This window comes from Oncorhynchus masou, chromosome 8 (assembly GCF_036934945.1).
Source record: "Oncorhynchus masou masou isolate Uvic2021 chromosome 8, UVic_Omas_1.1, whole genome shotgun sequence".
Taxonomy (NCBI): Eukaryota; Metazoa; Chordata; class Actinopteri; order Salmoniformes; family Salmonidae; genus Oncorhynchus; species Oncorhynchus masou.
The window spans coordinates 17,901,148-17,924,083 of record NC_088219.1 but is presented as its reverse complement, the minus strand read 5'-3'; the positions used below and the strand labels follow the sequence as shown (position 1 = coordinate 17,924,083).

General features: G+C 45.8%; 2 protein-coding genes across 3 annotated transcripts; both read right to left on the bottom strand.

Moving 5' to 3' along the window:
* Positions 1-497: 497 nt before the first annotated feature.
* Positions 498-11,163, bottom strand: LOC135544269 (zinc finger protein ubi-d4-like). Of its 2 annotated transcripts, XM_064971750.1 has the most exons (12): positions 11,086-11,163; positions 9,088-9,248; positions 8,330-8,436; positions 8,008-8,189; positions 7,800-7,892; positions 7,523-7,607; positions 3,387-3,428; positions 1,801-1,938; positions 1,596-1,727; positions 1,258-1,370; positions 1,054-1,135; positions 498-623 (listed from the first exon to the last, which is right to left on the bottom strand). In XM_064971750.1, exons 2-12 carry the CDS (start codon positions 9,186-9,188, stop codon positions 541-543), a joined length of 1,158 nt encoding a protein of 385 aa, XP_064827822.1. In that variant the 5' UTR covers positions 9,189-9,248; positions 11,086-11,163; the 3' UTR covers positions 498-540. The 2 variants fall into 2 exon arrangements, with proteins under 2 accessions (XP_064827822.1, XP_064827823.1); XM_064971751.1 differs by lacking the exon at positions 3,387-3,428.
* A 6,143-nt stretch (positions 11,164-17,306) lies between these two features.
* On the bottom strand, positions 17,307-20,395 carry LOC135543890 (cdc42 effector protein 2-like). The gene has a single exon (XM_064971204.1). It carries the CDS (start codon positions 20,317-20,319, stop codon positions 19,558-19,560), a length of 762 nt encoding a protein of 253 aa, XP_064827276.1. The 5' UTR covers positions 20,320-20,395; the 3' UTR covers positions 17,307-19,557.
* Between the last annotated feature and the right edge of the window lie 2,541 nt (positions 20,396-22,936).

Sequence of the window (22,936 nt, the reverse complement as noted above, 5' to 3'; positions counted from 1 at the left end):
CTTCCAAACCGAGACCTGTTTCAGCACGGGCTTAGTAAGGTGTTTCCCTTCCAAACCGAGGCCTGTTTCAGCAAGGGGCTGGTAAGGTGTTTCCCTTCCAAACCGAGGCCTGTTTCAGCAAGGGGCTGGTAAGGTGTTTCCCTTCCAAACCGAGGCCTGTTTCAGCACGGGCTTAGTAAGGTGTTTCCCTTCCAAACCGAGGCCTGTTTCAGCAAGGGGCTGGTAAGGTGTTTCCCTTCCAAACCGAGGGCAAGGGGCTGTGTTTCCCTTCCAAACCGAGACCTGCAAGGGGCTGGTAAGGTGTTTCCCTTCCAAACCAAACCGGGCTTAGTAAGGTGCCTTGTTTCAGCAAGGGGCTGGTAAGGTGTTTCCCTTCCAAACCGAGGCCTGTTTCAGAAGGGGGGTTGGTGAGGTATGCTTCCCGAGGCCTGTTTCAGAAGGGGGGTTGGTGAGGTATGCTTCCCTTTTCACAAGACATCTGTCCCACCCACTCCTCTCTGCTGACCAGTGATGGAGAACCTGTGAGAGGGTGGAGGTCCATCACAACGGAGGGGCATTAGGTGTCCGGTATATGGACGCCTTGTCTTTCAACAGGTCCAGACACAGATGGCAGCTCCAGCTCCCTGTTAAGAGGACACAAGGAAACAGAGTGGTGAGTGACTCACACAGACTTGCTATAAATATCCTGTCTTCCATGGACCCACATCTGGTCATTAGCCCAGTTGAAGTCACTGGATTTAAAGGTGCAGGCTATTTTGTGCTCTAATAACTTGCATTGACTAAGCATTTCAAGATTTCAAGGCTAGTTAACTGCTGAAAGCGATGATTCATCAGTAAAACACCCGGCCGTGCTATCGTTGTCTGGCTACGCCGCCTGAGAGCTCGACTTGGACATTCTGCTCTGCCAAATCTACTCAGATAAATCTGTCTCCCTACGGAGATAAAACCACAACAGTCATCATCAAAAACTTTGACTCAAATATCCCCTATTAGACAGGCAAGTGGTCCCCAGTGGTACATCATGAACAGATAGAACCATTATCCTGCTCTCACCTTCTGGAGGTTCAGCCATAGGGGGGCTGAGACAGTACATGTGATAGCCTCTATCGCAGTCATCACAGAAGAGAAGCTGGTCCTGGACAAAAGACAACAGGCTCATTATACAACGCAGTTTATCAGCGCACCACTTCATTTTAAATATACAGTGTACTTCATTTATCCCACAGTAATAAGCATGACGCCTGCAGGTGAACTCACGTCGTTCTCTGAGGTGCCACAGATGTTGCAGCACTTGCACTCGATGCACTGCCAGCGGTAGGTCTTCACTGCAGCCATCATCACAGGGGTGAACTGCAGGCAGGACGGGTGGCCTGGGTTGGACACAGAGAATGGGTGAACAAACTGTCAGCCTCCATCATACTACTACTGGTCTTTGTAACTACGCCATCATGCGTCTGACACACTCAATACCATCCTAAAGTAAATACCACTCACACATGCATTCATTTGCATGCTCATACAAATATACACAAATGGTCTGAAAGGCCTAGGTTGGCCCTGTCTCTCAGGGTAAAGGCCAGGGTTGGAAGGGTTACCTGAACGTCCACAGTCTGAGCAGGACTGCAGCCCCTCTGACTGGCCCGTCTTCTGGTTGAGGGCTGAGTCCCCGAGGCAGAAGTCACAGTAGTTATTGGGTATCGCCAAACCGTCTGGACCTTTCTTGGGGGCTGTAAGGGAGAAACACAGAATGAGTATGGGTCTGCATTCAAAGGTTTCAAATGCATTCAAATGGTGACTTACTCTTAGGCTCCTCAGGCTGGGGTGGGGTGGGGGTGTGGACCTCAGGCTCCTCCTTGTCCCCTCCCTCCTCCTCAGCCAGGTGGGAGTGGGCGTAGTGGTAGCTCAGGCCCGGACGGTTCTTGTAACGCTTCCCACAGACTGCCAGAGAAACCCCCAAACACAACACGTGTTAAAACGAAACATACTTAAACCATTAAGTAGCCTTCATACTAGAACAGAGTACATTTTTCTCCACTGAAAGATATCGCCTCGATCTGATCTTTATTTACTGATGAGGAAAATCATATTGATGTATTAGTGTCCACGTGCCTGGTCTAGAGCAATGGTATGGTATGCTCACCCAGACATCCATCCACTCACTCAATCACCCTCTCTTATTTCATCACACAATCCCATCATATTTCTTCATCTGATACCTAGAGGGGCAAGATTACTGACTGGGTCAGCTCCCAGCCCCCATCTCCCATTACACCCCTCCAGTTCCAACCCTCGCCCCAGTTGCAACACAATCTCCAACCCCAGTTCTCTTTTTTCCCCCTCTGCATTGTTGGGAAGGACCCGTAAGTCAGCATTACAAAGCATGTGACAAATAACATTCGATTTGAACCTCAGGCCACCTGTCTCTATGTGAGTCAAACCGCCAGTTCCAGGCCATTGTGCAACACGGTCCATGGTGCAGAACCCAGGTTAGGCATTCCTCAACAATCTCTCCCCCCATGAACACTCACATCAGGATCCACACAGCCAGCACAGACATCAAGCTGGTTCAACACAAAGGCAGAGGCACTATTTCAGTCTCAAGAAACAGGTGAGGAGGACAAGACAAGTTAAGAAAAAAAGAAATGTAGCAAAGAAATGCAAATTAGACATATTCAGTTAAGAGACAGATTATGACATGAAAGAAAACACAGACTACATTTGATTGGCTGCAGTGTGTGCAATACGATTATGCGATATATGCCATTTAGCAGACACTTTAACCAAAGCAACACAGTCATGCGTTCATACATTTTACATATGGGTGGTCCCGGGAATCAAACCCACTACCCTGGCGTTACAAGCGCCATGCTCTACCACTTGAGCTACAAAGGACCACAATGTGATGCAATAATATCATGTGTGAAATACATATTTTACATTTAAGTCATTTAGCAGATGCTCTTATCATACATTTTCATATTTGTTCGTACTGGTCCCCCGTGGGAATCGAATCCACAACCCTGGAGTTGCAAGTGACATGCTCTACCAACTAAGCCAAGATGTTCCTGAATACAACTACCTTGGAGTAGCCTAAAGGTCATTTAGGATAAAATAATACAAAAAGTACACTGCTTCTTAAAGCGTGAGGTGGAACTCATGCACAGAGAAGGCATCTCCACACTACACATTCACAATCCACCGTCAAGCATATCAAGTTACTTATACTCTGAGTCGATTGAAAATGAGACCTTATTCAGTGGACGAGGGGGAGGCAGCAACACTAACCTCAAAGCATTCTAGATGTTAGCTAACACACACAGAGAGAAAGACAAACAGGCAGTAAGCAGACTGGACTGGTGGTAGAGGGAAAAGAAGGAGAAATATACCTCGTCCAGAAGGTTGTGAAATATGCTTTTGTCTGAAAGTGTCTGAAAAGAGAGAGAGAGAGAGAAAAAGGAAAGAGACTCAGAAGTAATCTCACAGACTGACAGCATAGAGAGACTCAGAAGTACGCTCACAGACTGATAGTATAGAGAGAGAGACTCAGAGAAGTACGCTCACAGACTGACAGTATAGAGAGAGACTCAGAGAAGTACGCTCACCGACTGATAGTATAGAGAGACTCAGAAGTACGCTCATAGACTGACAGTATAGAGAGAGACTCAGAGAAGTACGCTCACAGACTGACAGTATAGAGAGAGAGACTCAGAGAAGTACGCCCACAGACTGACAGTATAGAGAGAGACTCAGAGAAGTACGCCCACAGACTGACAGTATAGAGAGAGAGACGCCCACAGACTGACAGTATAGAGAGAGACTCAGAGAAGTACGCTCACAGACTGACAGTATATAGAGAGAGACTCAGAGAAGTACGCCCACAGACTGACAGTATAGAGAGAGACTCAGAGAAGTACGCCCACAGACTGACTAGAGAGAGAGACTCAGAGAAGTACGCTCACAGACTGATAGTATAGAGAGAGACTCAGAAGTACGCTCACAGACTGACAGTATATAGAGAGAGACTCAGAGAAGTACGCTCACAGACTGATAGTATAGAGAGAGACTCAGAGAAGTACGCTCACAGACTGATAGTATAGAGAGAGACTCAGAGAAGTACGCTCACAGACTGATAGTATAGAGAGAGACTCAGAAGTACGCTCACAGACTGATAGTATAGAGAGAGACTCAGAGAAGTACGCCCACAGACTGATAGTATAGAGAGAGACTCAGAGAAGTACGCCCACAGACTGACAGTATAGAGAGAGAGACTCAGAGAAGTACGCTCACAGACTGACAGATAGTATAGAGAGAGACTCAGAGAAGTACGCTCACAGACTGACAGTATAGACTCAGAAGTACGCTCACAGACAGACTGACAATCAGGAAGACATCAACATACCTAAGAGAGAGACAATTTCAGAGAAGTACTGTTCTCCTCCAAAGCCAGACTGATAGCACTATCCAAAGAGAGAGACTCAGAGAAGTACGCTCCACAGACTGACAGTATCCAAAGAGAGAGACTCAGAGAAGTACGCTCACAGACTCCAAAGACATCAACACTCACCTAAGTTTTCTCAAAAGTATGAAAAGCCCCCTGTCCACTCCCACTGTTCTCCTCCAAAGCCAGACTCCCAGAGAAGCACTCCCACTGTTCTCCTCCAAAGCCAGACTGACTCCCACTGTTCTCCTCCAAAGCACCTGCACTCCCACTGTTCTCCTCCAAAGCCAGCACTCCCACTCCAAAGCCACCAGTTCTCCTCCAAAGCACTCCCACTCTTCTTCTCCAAAGCCCCCTGCAGTCCCACTGTTCTCCAAAGCCAGCACTCCCACTGTTCTCCTCCAAAGCCAGCACTCCCACTGTTCTCCTCCAAAGAGCACTCCCACTGTTCTCCTCCAAAGAGACTCAGCCAGCACTCCCACTGTTCTCCAAAGCCCCTGCACTCCCACTGTTCTCCTCCAAAGACTGCACTCCCACTGTTCTCTCCAAAGCCCCCTGCAGTCCCACTGTTCTCCTCCAAAGCCATCCGCACTCCCACTGTTCTCCTCCAAAGAGCACTCAGAGCCCCTGCAGTCCCACTGTTCTCCTCCAAAGCCACCGGCACTCCCACTGTTCTCTCCAAAGCCAGCACTCCCACTGTTCTCCTCCAAAGCCACCGGACTCCCACTGTTCTCCTCCAAGCACTCCCACTGTACGCTCACAGACCTGACAGTCCCAGTTCTCCTCCAAAGCCAGCACTCACTGACTCAGAGCAAGTTCTCCTCCAAAGCCACCCTCCCACTGTTCTCCAGCACTCCCACTGACAGCATAGAGAGAGACTCCCACTGTTCTCTCCAAAGCCATCCTGACTCCCAGCAAAGCAGAGCCAGACTCCCACTGTTCTCCTCCAAAGAAGCACTCCCACTGCCCACAGACTGACAGCACTACTGTTCTCTCCAAAGCCAGCACTCCCACTGTTCTCCTCCAAAGTACGCCCACAGACTGACAGTATCCTCCCACTGTTCTTCCAAAGCCCCCGCACTCCCACTGACTCCAAAGCCACCTGCACTCCCACTGTTCTCTCCAAACGCCCCTGCACTCCCAGTTCTGACACTCCCACTGTTCTCCTCCAAAGCCACCGGCACTCCCACTGTTCTCCTCCAAAGCCACCGGCACTCCCACTGTTCTCCTCCAAAGCCAGCACTCCCACTGTTCTTCTCCAAAGCCACCTGCACTCCCACTGTTCTCCTCCAAAGCCAGCACTCCCACTGTTCTCCTCCAAAGCCACCGGCACTCCCACTGTTCTCCTCCAAAGCCAGCACTCCCACTGTTCTCCTCCAAAGCCACCTGCACTCCCACTGTTCTCTCCAAACACTCCCACTGTTCTCCAAAGCCACCTGCACTCCCATCCAAAGGAAGACACTGTTCTCCTCAACATCACCTCCAAAAGTTTAATCTGTTCTCTCCAAAGCCCCCTGGTTCTCCTCCAAAGACAATTCTCTCCAAAGTGCACTCCCACTGTTCTCCTCCAAAACCTGCACTCCCACTGTTCTTCTCCAAAGCCACCTGCACTCCCACTGTTCTCTCCAAAGCCACCTGCACTCCCACTGTTCTCCTCCAAAGCCACCTGCACTCCCACTGTTCTCCTCCAAAGCCACCGGCACTCCCACTGTTCTCCTCCAAAGCCATCCGCACTCCCACTGTTCTCCTCCAAAGCCACCCACTCCCACTGTTCTCTCCAAAGCCCCCTGCAGTCCCACTGTTCTCCTCCAAAGCCATCCGCACTCCCACTGTTCTCCTTCTCCCACTGTTCCTCCAAAGCCGGCAGTCCCACTGTTCTCCCAAAGGCACTCCCACTGTTCTCCTCCAAAGCCACCGGCACTCCCACTGTTCTCTCCAAAGCCACCTGCAGTCCCACTCCAAAGCCATCCGCACTCCCACTGTTCTTCTCCCACTGTTCCTCCAAAGCCATGCACTCCCACTGCTCCAAAGCCCAGCACTCCCACTGTTCTCCTCCAAAGCCATCCGCACTCCCACTGTTCTCCTCCAAAGCCCCTGCACTCCCACTGTTCTCCTCCAAAGCCACCGGCACTCCCACTGTTCTCTCCAAAGCCACCTGCACTCCCACTCTCCTCCAAAGCCCCCTGCACTCCCACTGTTCTCCTCCAAAGCCCCTGCACTCCCACTGTTCTCCAAAGCCACCTGCACTCCCCACTGTTCTCCTCCAAAGCCAACTCCCAGTTCTCCTCCAAAGCCAGCACTCCCACTGTTTCTCCAAAGCCCCACTGTTCTCCTCCAAAGCCACCTGCACTCCCACTGTTCTCCTCCTCCCACTGTTCTCCTCCAAAGCCACCTCCAAAGCACTCCCACTGTTCTCCTCTCCCACTGTTCTCCTCCAAAGCCCCTGCACTCCCACTGTTCTCTCCAAAAGCACTCCCCTGTTCTCCAAAGCCACCGGCACTCCCACTGTTCTCCTCCAAAGCCTCCCACTGTTCTCCTCCAAAGCCATCCTGCACTCCCACTGTTCTCTCCAAAGCCACCTGCACTCCCACTGTTCTCTCCAAAGCCCCGGCACTCCCACTGTTCTCCTCCAAAGCCACCTGCACTCCCACTGTTCTCTCCAAAGCCACCGGCACTCCCACTGTTCTCCTCCAAAAGCACTCCCACTGTTCTCCTGCACTCCCACTGTTCTCCACCGGCACTCCCACTGTTCTCCTCCAAAGCCAGCACTCCCACTGTTCTCCTCCAAAGGCACTCCCACTGTTCTCCTCCAAAGCCACCTGCACTCCCACTGTTCTCCTCCAAAGCCCCCTGCACTCCCACTGTTCTCCTCCAAAGCCACCGGCACTCCCACTGTTCTCCTCTGCCTCCAAAGCCACCTGCACTGTTCTCCCACTCCCACTGTTCTCCTCCAAAGCCACTGTTCTCCTCCAAAGCCACCGGCACTCCCACTGTTCTCCTCCAAAGCCACCGGCACTCCCACTGTTCTCCTCCAAAGCCACCGGCACTCCCACTGTTCTCCTCCAAAGCCCTGCTGGGACTCACTGTCACATGAGTAAGGCTTGTCCTTGTCCTCCAGTGCAGCCACCACAGCATCCAGCTTCTTCTTGGCACTGCTCACTCCACGACCCTAAGGACAAATACACCATCATATTCAATATCATAGGTACAGACATGGTGCCAGTGGACACAGCCACCATTTCAGATCACATGCCTGTAACATTGAGTAAAGTGAGTCTCTAACTAAGTGGCTCTGGATAAGAGCGTCTGCTAAATGACTATGCTAAATGTAATGCTATTCTATTAGAATAGCTTCACTCACCTTTCCCTTTCCTTTGCCTCTTCTTTTGGGGGTGTCCTCCTCATAGTCCTCATCCTCCAAGTCATCCAGGAAGTCATCTGGCTCCAGGACTCTCTGTATAGACAGAAGAATGCATGTTGCTGTAGTATCTAATGTCATTGGAGGAGTAATAAACTGTAAACCATGCCATGTATCACACGATCCCTCCAACCAGAGCATGCTACGGTACCTTTCTGACGCGTGCTGCAGGGGTGACTCCCCCACAAGTGTAGTCTGCCAGACTGGACTCCTCATCTGGCCCATGGAGCTCCAGAGGACCCCGTTTGTCCAGGGGTTCCCCCTTCAGCAGGGCTTCCAGACTGCTGCCATCAGATGATGACAGGGCATCCTTCTTAAAACCCAAGTCCAGTTCTACAGACAGGGAGAATCACAAACAACCTTTACAAAGGAGTGAAGAACCAACAGAGAACTCTGGCACAGAGGGGCACACAAACATGTCAACACAGTTATAGTGTTATTAAGCTGACCAGTATCCCATGATTAGGACGTACCTGACTTTAGAGGGGGAAGACCAGCCGGGAATCCTCTGGGGGGAGGGCTCGTCGTTTCTTCCTCCACCTGCGGGATGGGTAGGTGTACAGCTGTCCTGGGGCCACTCCTGAGACGACAGAAGATGCACATAAACGTACCTAGACATTTATGATGACCTATAAAACAGACATTAACTTTCACTTTATGGCCTCCCAAGTGGCACAGCGGCCTGAGGCGTCACTACAGATCCGGGTTCGATCCCGGGCTGTGTCGCAGCCGGCCGCGACCGGGAGACCTATGAGCCGACTCACACAATTGGCCCAGCGTCGTCCGGGTTAAGGGAGGGTTTGGCTGGCTGGGATGTTCTTGTCCCATTGTGCTCAAGCAACTCCTTGTGGCTAGAGCTGTATGGTGTTTCCTCCGACACATTGGTGTGGTTGGAAACATAGGTGAACACAATTTCTACCGAGTGCTTGAACTACAGTGATCTATTTTGTTTTCGTCTCCAGATCATGAGAAGATGATGAATGGTACTGCCAAGTGTTTAACAACTCGGGTCCTCCAGTACCCCCAACAGTAGACGTTTCCGTTGTGGCCTAGACAAGCACACTTGATTCTAGTAATCATCAAGCCCCTGACAGTTTGAATGAGGTGTGTCCAGGGCTATAACACAAATATGTACTGGAAAAACTCATATAGCCTACTACTCCAGACTGTGAACTCAGTAGTTGAAATACTGTATGTGACTTAAATTTGTGTAGATGTGTAATGTATTTACCTGGTCCCCTGTGTCTCTTCTCCATCCAAATGTAACAGTTGCTCTGCGCCACTCCAGTCTGAGAGTCCAGGAAGGGCATCCGGACACTCCTCTCGGCACATAGCCGGGCGTTGTAGTTATGGCACTGCTCCATGGCATCTCTGTAGCACTGCTCTCCCAGCCTTCACCCACACACCGAGAGGAACAGCCAGGGACAAGTTAGCACCAGGAAACACACTGCCTGTGTATACTGTTATAAGAATGATACATTACTGTGGACCCCAGGAAGAGTAACTGCTGCTTCTGCAAAATGATCTAAATAAATAAACCTTCATGCATCAATTCAACAACTGACAGTACCTGTAATGTATCTCTACCATAAAGAGGTTGGTATGGTATGTGTCCTACCACCTCTAAAACAAATCATGTCTAAATTCTACTGCTCTAGCGTGTTGTAAAAGAGGCTTAAAATTGTTCAAACTTCAAAGCCTTTATCTATCACAGCCACAGCTAAAAACCTTTTGGTCCTGTTTAAGCTGGCACCTCGGGGAGGCAGGCAAGCAGACTACATCATTGTGTCCCTGAACTCAGTCACTGTTGAGAATGTCAGCAGTTGCTCTTTTGTTGGCTTGGCAACAGCGGTCTGCCTGGTTGGGAGCAGCAGCCTCTGCTGGCTCAGCTTTTCAACACGAATCAGCTTGAGTGAAATCTACTTTTTACTTAAATAAATCTGTCTTCAAAGCTTCGTAGCACTAAGACAATCTTAAATCCATTTTAGGCAAAGGGATATAGAAGCTTTCGGGAAAGTGGATATGGAAAGAGGTCTATGAGAGACAACATGGGCGTATTACTTGTATTATTTGGGGAAGTAGGTAGCCTAGTGGTTTGAGCATTGGGCCAGTAACTGAGGCTGCTGGCCCAAATCCCAGAGCTGACAAGATAAAAAATATGTTATTCTGCCAGTGAACAAGGCAGTTAACCCACTAGGCCATCATTGTAAATAAGAATTTGTTAACTGACTTGCCTAGTTATATAAAGGTTAAATAAAAAAGTACACAGGTTCTGTTGCGAAACGGTTTAAGCCTAGTTTTACAACAAAAACATTTTACAACGAAAACATTTTACAACGAAAACGAGATTTCTATTGGACAAATTCTGGTAGGTCCCTCCCTCCCTGCTCTGTTTGCTTCCATTTGGTTCTTAAACTGTAAATGGTTTCTATGATGAACACACAGCAGTTCACGAGTTTGAAACATTTGTTGCATTGCATTCCATGGTCATTTTCTTTTTTTGTTGGTAGAATTTGTCTTGAAGAACATCTGATTCATATTACTCTAATCTTTTGGCAAAAGCTAGTTTTAACAATGCCTCAAGGACGTTCGTCATAGTGACTAATGCATTGTGGTGACATGGATATTCTGTTGGAAAGCTAAAAGAAAAACATGCAAACCATTTCCACATGAAAGCGTCACAGGACCACGAATGCAGACAGTGTCAGCAAATATATTCATAATACTGATTGAACACCAGGATTTGAACTCATTTCTTGGTTGAAGGACTACATTGTAAAACAACAACAGTAGCTATACGCACTGCAGTTAACTGAACTTAATAACCAAGTTGCCAGCTAACATGCTAATGATTGTAAACTAACATGTCACCATCCCATCTCTCTCACCGTGGGTGTTTTCAAACTCGCGTGGAATTAGGCTTATGGATGGAGTTGCGGATATGCAGTTCTTCGTGTACATTTGCTAACTAGTGCCCAACGTTTGGTTATATAATGATGACACTTGGTTAATTTCAAAGTGTCCATTATACAAAAACACTTGACATAGGTCAGTTTAGCTATGAGTACTGACACAGTTTGAAAACTGAGTTATTCGGTTCTTTTACCGAACATCTTAGACAATTTACTATACCATTTACATGTTTCTGTTACCACCGATCTTTACATTTAAATGTAAAACACATGTGCATACTTTAAACTAGCTAGGGGGAAAGAACATAGCTACTTACAGTTTTACAACATTTTCAACAACAGCCGCCATCTTGGTTCGCTTTCCCGTGAAAGGTTGCGCATGCGCAATAAAAAAATAGCAGTTTGTAAAGAAGACCAAGGTTATAGTGTTGCAATTATGTATCAAATAGAGTTTACAAAAAAAGTTAACCACTCATAGTTTAGGGCAGAGTACATTAGCCAGCTATGCAATTTCAGTAAATATGATTAAATCATGTCTTTGATTATTTTATTGGAAAATATGACACGTATGACATACATGTCATTTAGACTTCAGTGTTGCTCTTAAAACGGATTAAATGTACTACTTTTAGTGATATACAAAAATGTCCAGCAGATGGAGATGTAAGCACATGGAAGGAAGGAATCGTTCTGGGCATGGACTTCAAGGAGCTTTTCTGACATGTAAACTGTCAAACTCTCTGAATGCTATCCACTTTCAGCCTGTCAGTGGCCCAATATTACTTATTACACCCAAGCAGAGGTCCAAACTCAGACCAGGGAGAAAGAGGCTGGCATTGGTCACTCTGCTCTAGGCAGGCCATTCCATTAAAACTATGCCCTCTTACATCTGTGTATGCCATGCTTTTAGACCTAGACACACAGCTGGTGTTCCCAGCCAATGAGGGAGACAGTGAAGCACAACACACTTGTTTGATTGTGAAACTCACAAGGGGTCTCCTTCGAATGTCATTAGTGTTTTAGATTAGGAGTTACATAATTTATCCAGGCCAGCGGGACACGTTCCACTTACAGCATGAGGTTTTGAGTATGATTAAATAAGTGAGGAATAGACTGGGTGGTCCCATAATCAACACAAATAAATTCTGGAGGTCACCTAGGAAATCTTCAAACAGTGTTTACCCAGTGGGATCTTCCTATCTCTGAAGTTCCTTGAAGAATCTAAAGCTCAAAGAGGCAGAACAAATCTCAACAGCAAATCAAATTGAAAACACAGTTGAAACAGAAAGAAGTGATGTTTTTAACTTGTTTGCTTCAACTATTTGCTCTGATCAGAGATACACCATTTAAGAGAAAAAAGGTTAAAATATAATATAATAATAATATATATTTGGTCTCTCCCTCTTCTCATCCGCACTGGTTTTTCACTCGCCTGTCTACCTCCCCTCTGAGATCCTCCCCCTGCAGGGCCCCTCTCAGTGGTGTTTCCAGACCGCCCCTGCTCTCAGGGTCACTGGCTGTTAGTGTCGAGGGCCCTGTGTTAACAAAGGAAGTTGGAGCCATTCCCAGGGCTATTCAAAAACTGGAGGGACCATGGCAAACAAGAGAACGTGGGCGCGGGAACGCGCACACAGAGAAAAACTCAACAAGGATGTCTTTCTTCTTCTATCCATAACATTGCATTTATTCATAATCATTTACAGCTTGTAATTGTGTGATGCAAGTAAACAATTTGTTCAAACATGCAAAATATGCCAATTGATAGCAGCACGATAAGAGTCATTATCATACATAAAGATCAGCAAAGGTTATGATGTAATAGAGATATCTACAAATCCTTGAAGTTTGGTAAATATTAAACTGACTATTTATTTGGACAGTGAAGCTCAAATCTTTAATTTGGCTCTATACTCAAGCATTTTGGATTTGAGAGCAAATGTTTAGAATGAGGCGACAGTACAGAATTGCACCTTTTTTTTGTGAAGGTATTTTCATACATATCGGTTTTACCGTTTAGAAATGAAAGCACTTTATGCATCTGCATCTACATAATTTTTCTGGCACTGTCAAGTACGACAGAAAATAACATCTGGATATCAGGTCAGTGATTACTCACCTCGTACTGGATGAAGATTTTTTTTTAACAAGTCGGACGTGAAGAATTTACTTCAGACACCGGACAAGGCCCAAATCCCTGTAATTCGCACGAAGAAGAGACGGAGATATAGCGGTCGTAGGTCTGGAGAATCCGACGGTGATTGGTTAACATGCCTCTACCATCAGTCCTATTAGCCAACATGCAATCACTGGATAATAAACTGAATGAGCTCCGATCTAGACTATCCTACCAACGGGACATTAAAAACTCTAATATCTTATGTTTCACCGAGTCGTGGCTGAACGACAACATGGATAACATTCAGCTGGCTGGGTTTTTCGTACATCTGCAAGATAGAACAGTTTCTTCCTGTAAGATAAGTTTGCACAGACCACCCCAGCGGTCTGTGTCTATTTGTCAATAACACCTGGTGCATGAAATCTAATATTAAGGAAGTCTTGAGGTTTTGCTCGCCTGAGTTAGAGTATCTCATGATAAGCTGTAGACCACACAATTTACAAAGAGAGTTTTCATTTATATTTTTCGTAGCTGTCTATTTATCACCACAAACCAATGCTGGCACTAAGACCGCACTCAACGAGCTGTATAAGGCATTAAGCAAACAAGAAAACGCTCATCCAGAGGCGGCGCTCCTTTTGGCCTGGGACTTTAATGCAGGGAAACCTAAATCTTTTTAAGCATGTTACATGTGCAACCAGAGGGGGGAAAAAAAACTCTAGACCACCTTTACTCCACACACAGAGACGCGTATAAAGCTCTCCCTCGCCCTCCATTTGGCAAATCTGACCATAACTCTATCCTCCTGATTCCTGCTTACAAGCAAAAACTAAAGCAGCAAGTACCAATTACTTGCTCAATACGGAAGTGGTCAGATTACGCAGATGCATATTCCGGGATTCTTCCGATGGCATTGAGGAGTACATCAGTCACTGGCTTCATCAACAAGTACATCGATGACGTCGTCCCCACCGTGACCGTACGTACATACCCCAACCAGAAGCCATGGATTACAGGTAATATTTGGACTAAGCTGCCACTTTCAAGGAGCAGGACTCTAACCCTTATAAGAATCCCGCTATGCCATCCGAAGAACCATCAACAGGCAAAGCGTAAATACAGGACAGATTGAATCCCACTGGCAAGATATGCAAACTTAGGGATGACATTCCAGCAACAAACGCTGACACTACACATCCAAGTATATCAGACTAAATTATGATAGACAAGAATTGTACTTTTGAATTCCGTAAAGTCAGTGTGGAAGAGGTGAAAAAATGATTGTTGTCTATCAACAATGACAAGCCACCAGGGTCTTACAATCTAGATGGAAAATTACTGTGGGATAATAGCAGACGATATCGCCTATTGCCTATTTTCTACGTCTTTAATTTAAGCCTACTAGAGAGTGTGCCCTCAGGCTTGGAGGGAAGCTACTCAAGAATAGTAACGCCCCCTTTTCTGGTTCAAATAGCCGACCAACCAGCCTGTTACCAACCCTTAGTAAATTTCTGGGAAAAAATTGTGATTGACCAGATACAATGCTATTTTAGAGTAAACAAATTGACAACAGAATTTCAGCATGCTTATAGGGAAGGACACTCAACAAGCACAGCACTTACAACAAATGACTGATGATTGGCTGAGAGAAATTGATGATAAAATGATTGTGGGGGCTGTCTTGTTAGACTTCAGTGCAGCTTTTGACATTATTGAGCATAGTATGCTGCTGAAAAAAACGTGTGTTATGGCTTTATATCCCCTGCTATAATGTGGATAAAGAGTTACTTGTCTAACAGAAGAGAGTGTTCTTTAATGGAAGCCTATCAAATATAATCCAGTGAGGATCAGAAATTCCCCAGGGTAGCTGTTTAGGCCACTTGTTTTCAATTTTTACTAACGACATGCCTCTGACTTTGAGTAAAGCCAGAGTTTCTATGTATGCGGATGACTCAACACGTCAACTACTACAGCGACTGAAATGACTGCAACACTCAACAAAGAGCTGCAGTTAGTTTCAGAGTGGGTGGCAAGGAATAAGTTAGCCCTAAATATTTCTTAAACTTAAAGCATTGTTTTTGGAACAAAACACTCACATAACTCTAAACCTCAACTAAATATTGTAATAAATAATGTGGAAATTGAGCAAGTTGAGATGACTAAACTGCTTGGAGTAACCCTACATTGTAAACTGTCATGGTCAAAACATATTGATGCACGAGTAGATAAGATGGGGAGAAGTCTCTGTATAATAAAGCGATGCTCTGCCTTCTTAACACCATCAACAAAGCACGTCCTACAGGCCCTAGTTTTGTCGCACCTTACAGTCGTGTGGTCAGGTGCCACAAAAAAGGATGGTACACAGAGAGCTAATTTTAATAATATGCATGTCAATCTCTCCTGGCTGAAAGTGGAAGAGAGATTGACTTCATCACTACTTTATTTTTGAGAGGCATTGGCATGTTGAATGCACCGAGATGTCTGTCTAAACTACTGGCACACAGCTCAGACACCCATGCATACCCCACAATACATGCCACATGAGGTCTCTTCACAGTCCCCAAGTCCAGAACAGACTATGGGTAAGCACACAGTACTACATAGAGGCATGACTACATGGAACGCTATTCCACATCAAGTAATTGCACAAGCCGTAAAATTAGATTTAAAAAACAGATAAAAAAACACCGTATGGAACAGCAGGGACTGTGAAGCAACACACACACACACACACACACACACACACACACACACACACACGATAACATACATACACATGGATTTAGTACTGTGGTAGTGGTGGAGTAGGGGCCTGAGGGCACACAGTGTATTGTGAAATCATTGAATGTATTGTAATGTTTTAAAATTGTATAAACTGCCTTAATTTTGCTGGACCCCAGGAAGAGTAGCTGCTGCTTTGGCAGCAGCTAATGGGGATCCATTATAAATACAAATACTACACCTTCTCCGACGCTCGTCGGATGTGGCAGGGGTTGCAATCTATTACGGACTACATAGGGAAGCAGAGCCGTTAGTTGCCCAGTGATACAAGCCTACAAGATGAGCTAAATTACTCCTATGTGCGCTTTGAGGCAAGCAACACTGAATCATGCATGAGAGTACCAGGTGTTCCGGACAGTTGTGTAGAAATGAATTGTAAATAATGTATTTTTGGAGTCACTTTATTGTAAATAATATAGAATGTTTCTGAGCATTTGTACATTAATTTGGAAGCTACCATGATTACGGATAATCATGAATGAATCGTGAATAATGATGAGTGAGAAAGTTAAAGTCGAGTTGTACTTTTGACTACTTTAATACACTAAGTGAATTTGTCCAAATACTTATGATACCTTCAAAATGGGGGGACTACATACAAAGTTCTTTCATTTCTAAATGGTAAAACATACTGTATATATATGAAAAATACCCTAAATAAAAAGGTGACATTTTGTTCCATCGCCTCATATAAAACATTTGATCTCAAATCCAAAATGGTGGAGTATAGAACCAAATTAAAAGTTTTAGCTTCACTGTCCAAATAAATATGTAGGGAAGTGGAGCCTCATATCTGGCGATTCAGGTATTAGCAGAAGCCAGTACCATAGCAACCATGATAAACGGAGTGATGATGACAAAGGGTTTTGGTTCCGTATGCTGCAACCACTTTCTAAAACTGCCAACACTTACTTGGAGGTCTAGACTAGTAGCTAGATACAATAGGAAACATGCCAAAATAACTTGAGTTCAGTTGTTGTAGGAGGCATACCATGCATATCACAACTTAAAAAGTAACACCAAAGTATGAAACACCAAAGATTATAGAAATCTGGATTTATAGCAGTTGCAGGAGCTAGTGAAGGTTAGTAGTGTTGATGTCAGTCTGTCAACAGGTGCTGTCCCAAACGCTGCAGGAGAGCCCGACACACTGTTCTGCACCGTACAGCTCCCCTGTCACTGAGTGGCTGGCTGCAGATCTGTCAGCAGAGCTCCAGAGTAAACAGACACAGGCTTACGTAACACCATTCTGGCCTGGCCATGGTCAGCAGGACAGACTGCACTGCAGGCTCTAGCTCCAGACAGACTGCACTGCAGCACATCTTACCATATCCTTTCTTTTTTTTCTCTCTCTCTCTCTCTCTCTCTCTCTCTCTCTCTCTCTCTCTCTCTCTCTCTCTCTCTCTCTCTCTCTCTCTCTCTCTCTCTCTCTCTCTCTCTCTCTCTCTCTCTCTCTCTCTCTCTCTCTCTCTCTCTCTCTCTCTCTCTCTCTCTCTCTCTCTCTCTCTCTCTCTCTCTCTCTCTCTCTCTCTCTCTCTCTCTCTCTCTCTCTCTCTCTCTCTCTCTCTCTCTCTCTCTCTCTCTCTCTCTCTCTCTCTCTCTCTCTCTCTCTCTCTCTCTCTCTCTCTCTCTCTCTCTCTCTCTCTCTCTCTCTCTCTCTCTCTCTCTCTCTCTCTCTCTCTCTCTCTCTCTCTCTCTCAGAGTCCAAACAGACTGCACTGCAGCACCTCTAATCACATCCTCTCTCTCTCTCTCTGCAACATATGTCTATTAATATAGTCTTCTTCTCAACATGTCAGCTATGGAGCCCAAATTATTTTCCATCTAATTTAGTAATCACTTGAGCATGCACAGGGTGCACAGGAGGCTGCTGAGGGGAGGATGACTCATAATAATGGCTGGAATGGAGTGAATGGAATGGTATCAAACACATGGAAACCATTTATTTGATGTGTTAAATACCAATCCATTTATTCCGTTCAAGCCATTACTATGATTTACTCCTGAGTGGCGCAGCGGTCTAAGGCACTGCATCTCAGTGCAAGAGGCGTCACTACAGACTCTGGTTTGATCCCGGGCTGTATCACAACAGGCCGTGATCGGGAGTCCCATAGGACGGCGCACAATTAGCCCAGCGTCGTCCGGGTTAGGGGAGGGTTTGGGCAGTCATTGTAAAATAAGAATTTGTGCTTAACTGACTTGCCTAGTTAGTTTTTAAAAAATGAGCCCATCCTCTTCAATTAAGGTGCTACTGGCCGCCGGTGACAGGGTGGATATGTATGGAGTGAGAACATTAGATTTTGATAGATTTGATCTGATGAGTTGATATCCAAAAGTAAGCAGAAATTATAGAGCAGTTTAAAAGCTGTAATTAACGTAGATATATGCAGTTACAATGCCAACAGGTTTATAGTGCTTTAGTAAGTGTGTGAAAGTATCAAGACATTTGATCTACTATGAGATTAATCAAATATAATACTATAATGATATTGTTTAGCGTTATGCATTCATGTAGTGTATGTTAGCCTACAGTAGGACATGTAATGTATAGAACCCCTGTTGGGTACATTATAAATGGGTTAACGGGTATCCAGCATTTTTTTGCCATTCTTAAGGTAGACCTGCACATCATTGGTCCACCGTTATCAAAGAACCAACATATGTTCTAAATTATCTAGCATTTCACTTTTGAAATAATTTGTACAATGTTGAAGTGAATCAGTGCACCTTTGGGTGCAAATAATAAAGCATTTCTTATTGGGTTTGTGAAGAATCATTAACCTGTTATCATTATCCAGTTGATTGCTACATTGAAATAGAAAAATATATACCCCATGCAGCAATTGGTGTTCCAGCAACTCTACGCTGTATTGTACTGCAAACACTGAAGTATGTATCTTGCAACTAGAATTCCAAATAACATTGGTAATAGTCTGATTGTGAACTTTTCTGTGTTGGTACAGAGATAGTTGGAGCAACACAAGGACTTGGATGGCTACAGCGATGATAATCTCTTTATGAGCAGTCTCAGGTTGTGAATCAAAGCGTGTCCAACATCTCAATGACCAGAGTCTGAGAGCCAGTAAAAACAGAGCGCTTTGCTCTGTAGATCTGCCGAGAGGACGACAGATATGGAACTGCACTCTCCAACACTCAGTGTCTCTCCTGATACAAAGTTACAACTTTCACAATCTTGCAGTAAAAAATGAACAAAAGCTGAAGACCGAGACTCAGGGAGGTGACCTCCTCTCCCACTCTGGCTCTCTGTCCTTGCAGAGATGACATCATCCCTGTCGTACAGTTCATCTTTCCGTAAGTGTGTGTCTTTGAGAACAATATCCCCAATCAAGTAGAGTCTGAATAGAATGTCTGTTCCAGAATAGCTTCATAAGCTGGATAAATCTGTAGGACACGCGCAGCAAACTGTGATCTTCGGAGTACGTAGAGTAGTCTACAGCTCAGGTGCAGTAAAAAAAAAGATCTAACACTGACCTTCAGGTTTACCATACCTTTCCCACTGACATATTGGCCCAAACAGATAGATATATGCTGACCTCAGTTCCTGACCAGCAGTGTATTCTTTCCCCAGTCTCTTCATGTACTCTTTGGAGGAAGGGCAAATGAGATTTAACAGTCAGCTTTTGTCTCATGTCACCTCATTAGACAACACTTCCTACATTAAGTAATTCAAATATGGAAAAGTGTAGAAAGATATTCAATATCAATTAAAACACTAACAGAAACTGATGTTAAGTTCCAGAAAAAAAGCACTTAATATGAGCAAACTACTGTACAAACCCAGCCTTGTGATCAAGCAAGGCCTGGTTGAGGTCAGAATCTCCTGTGTTACACTACGAGGGACAGAGGACCGAGGGAGGAGGACTTCCCATGGTCAGGTGTAGAGCTCTTGCCGTCCTCCCTGCAGACAGGTTCCGTTGAGGCCATTGAGGCGCTGGCGGTCCATGATCTGCAGCACGTCATCCAGGATGGAGGGGCCCAGGTCCAGGTGCAGGGAAAGCAGGGAGCCTGCGTTGGACAAGTAGGGACGCTCCTGAACCCGGTCATCCAGATAGGGGTCCTGGATACACACATCGTTGTCTGATGAAAACCTGGGAGAGGGTGGGCAGAACTGGGAAGTCCTGCTGGGAGTCTGGGCCAAGGGGGAGTCCAGGCCTGGGTGATGGGACATCAGGATCTTGTCATCCAGGTGCAGTCGAGGAGGTTTGGGTGGGGGGGCTGCGTTCTGAGGCGGGTGGGGGACAGTGGGGGGTGCAGAGGTGACGGGCAGGGTGATGGCCTGCAGCCCTCCAATGACAGGCAGAGAGAGGGCGTTCTTCAGAAGGGGGGAGCTCTCTGAGGAGGCTGTGTGTCCGCTGACGCTGGCAGTATGGCTGAACTGGAAGGGCTCTGCATACATGGAAGAGCGCTGGGATAGGCAGTCGCCCTGTTGCCCAGGGAGCAGGTGGAACTTCCCCTCCAGGAAGGACAGGTCCCCAAATAGGTTGTCCTCCCCCCCGCCGCTGCCGATGTGGATGGTGTGGCGGAAGTCCCCAAGCGGAGGACTGATCATGTCCGAGGAGAGGATGTCCCGCAGCTTTTCTTTCTTACCCTTCCTGCTCCGCCGCTTCAGGTATATGGGCGCCTTGGTGGACATGTCTGGAGCCCTCCCTGGGCAGCAGAGACTCAACTCCTGCAACAACGTGAGTGGTGGGGTGGGGAGGGTTCGGGGGGCTGGGCAGAGCTTCTCTCTGAATCAGACACAGGAAGAAGGAGAGGGAACCAGGCTGGCTGAGCTGAGCTGAGCTATTAACAGTCAGGCCTGGTGCTCAGGGAGGACTGCTACTTCTGCAGCCAGCTTTACTGATGAATAGTCCCAAATAAAGTCCACATCACTCTTGTTACAGCGCTTCACAGTGAGTAAGAAGTGAGGATGGCACGACGACTGTTGGAGAGGTTTTTTAGTGAGGTCCGCTCACTGTGTCCACGGTGTCAATCACCTCCCACTGCGGAAACAAGCAGAAGAAAGCCATTAGTTTTATATTCCATCATAGAACCGTTGCTCTAAAATGCATGCTATATAAACATGGAGGAACAATACTCTCATGATATTACATGACGTCTGATGTTCAGAAACTTAATTTGTAAGGAAAATAAACACTCAAGTGTAAAAAAAACAACCGTGACACATAAAAACCCAGAGGCCCCTTCGGTCTAGTTTGATAGAGTTGAGCTGAAAGCAAGTAATTCAATAAATATTTCCATCGTATCATATCAACAACAGGACATAAAATAATCACTCAGTCTATTGTTGTTGGCAATGCAGCATGGGAAAAGTTTCTTATATGGTGAATGCCAGAATGAATGAATCAGGATGCACTGCTGAGTGATAGGGCGATATGTGAGTGTGAAGGTGTGAATAAGAGAGGACACTTTCAGTAGCATGCCTTGTGGACGAGAGAGAGGTTAGCCTGGTTTAAACCTATTTAGGGAGCTTTAGGGAGGCAGGTGTGTGTGTCAGGCTGGCAGACAGTAGTTCTGAAGGAGGCAGATTAAAGTGCTGCTGCTGCTCAGTGAGGGCCTTGGCCAAGCAGAGCAGGAAAAACTGGGCATGAGAGAGAGGGCATGACTTGACATTAACTCTTGCTTCTTAGGTTACAGCTATGAGATAGGGATAGCTTTACAGTAGCACCACTGAGTGCACAGGAGGAGCTTGAGGCTCAGGCACACACAGAATATTTACTTTAATGTTCGCTGTCAGCTACTGTGCACATAGATCACTCTGCAACAAAAACTAAACAATGTCTCCCCTCTACCAGCATACGAAACACAATACCTGACCTCAACGTGCATGTTAAGTAAACAATGGTACTATTGAATAAAAGACCCAAAAAGGTACCAGAAGAGACAATATGATGTCACATAATGTCAGGGCAGTAGAGCGAGAGGAACTGGTCAAACCAACTTGATCGAAGCTTTGCTGAACCAGAACAGAGCGCATTCTGGTTGGTGACAGATAGCACATACACACATTGTTAACTAACAGAGAGAAAGAGAGTGAGTTTATTTTCCCTTTGTACTTCAACTATTTGCACATTGTTAAAACACAGTACATACAGTGGAAGTTGGAAGTTTACATACACTTAGGTTGGAGTCATTAAAACTCGTTTTTCAACCACTCCACAAATTTATTGTGAACAAACTATAGTTTTGGCAAGTCGGTTAGAACATCTACTTTGTGCATGACACAAGTCATCTGTCCAACAATTGTTTACAGACAGATTATTTAACTTATAATTCACTGTATCACAATTCTAGTGGGTCAGAAGTTTACATACACTAAGTTGACTGTGCCTTTAAAACAGCTTGGAAAATTCCAGAAAATGATGTCATGGCTTTAGAAGCTTCTGACAGGCTAATTGACATCATTTTGAGTCAATTGGAGGTGTACCTGTGGATGTATTTCAAGCCTTACCTTCAAACTCAGTGCCTCTTTACTTGACATCATGGGAAAATCAAAAGAAATCAGCCAAGACCTCAATTTTTTTATAGACCTCCACAAGTCTAGTTCATCCTTGGGAGCAATTTCCAAACGCCTGATGGTACCACGTTCACCTGTACAAACAATAGTACGCAAGTATAAACAACATGGGACCACGCAGCCGTCATACCATTCAGGTAGGAGACTCGTTCTGTCTCCTATAGATGAATGTACAATGGTGCGAAAAGTGCAAATCAATCCCAGAACAACAGCAAAGGCCCTTGTGAAGATCCTGGAGGAAACGGGTACAAAAGTATCTATATCCACAGTAAAACGAGTCCTATATCGACATAATCTGAAAGGCAGCTCAGTAAGGAAGAAGCCACTGCTCCAAAACTGCCATAAAAAAGCCAGACTACGGTTTGCAACTGCACATGGGGACAAAGATTGTTACCATTGTTGTTTGGAGGAAAAAGGGGGAGGCTTGCAAGCCGAAGAACACCATCCCAACCGTGAAGCACGGGGGTGGCAGCATCATGTTGTGGGGTGCTTTGCTGCAGAAGGGACTGGTGTACTTCACAAAATAGATGGCATCACGAGGAAGGACAATTATGTGGATATATTGAAACAACATCTCAAGATATCAGTCAGGAAGTTAAAGCTTGGTCACAAATGGGTCTTCCAAATGGACAATGACCCCAAGCATACTTCCAAAGTTGTGGCAAAATGGCTTAAGGACAACAAAGTCAAGGTATTGGAGTGGCCATCATAAAGCCCTAACCTCAATCCTATA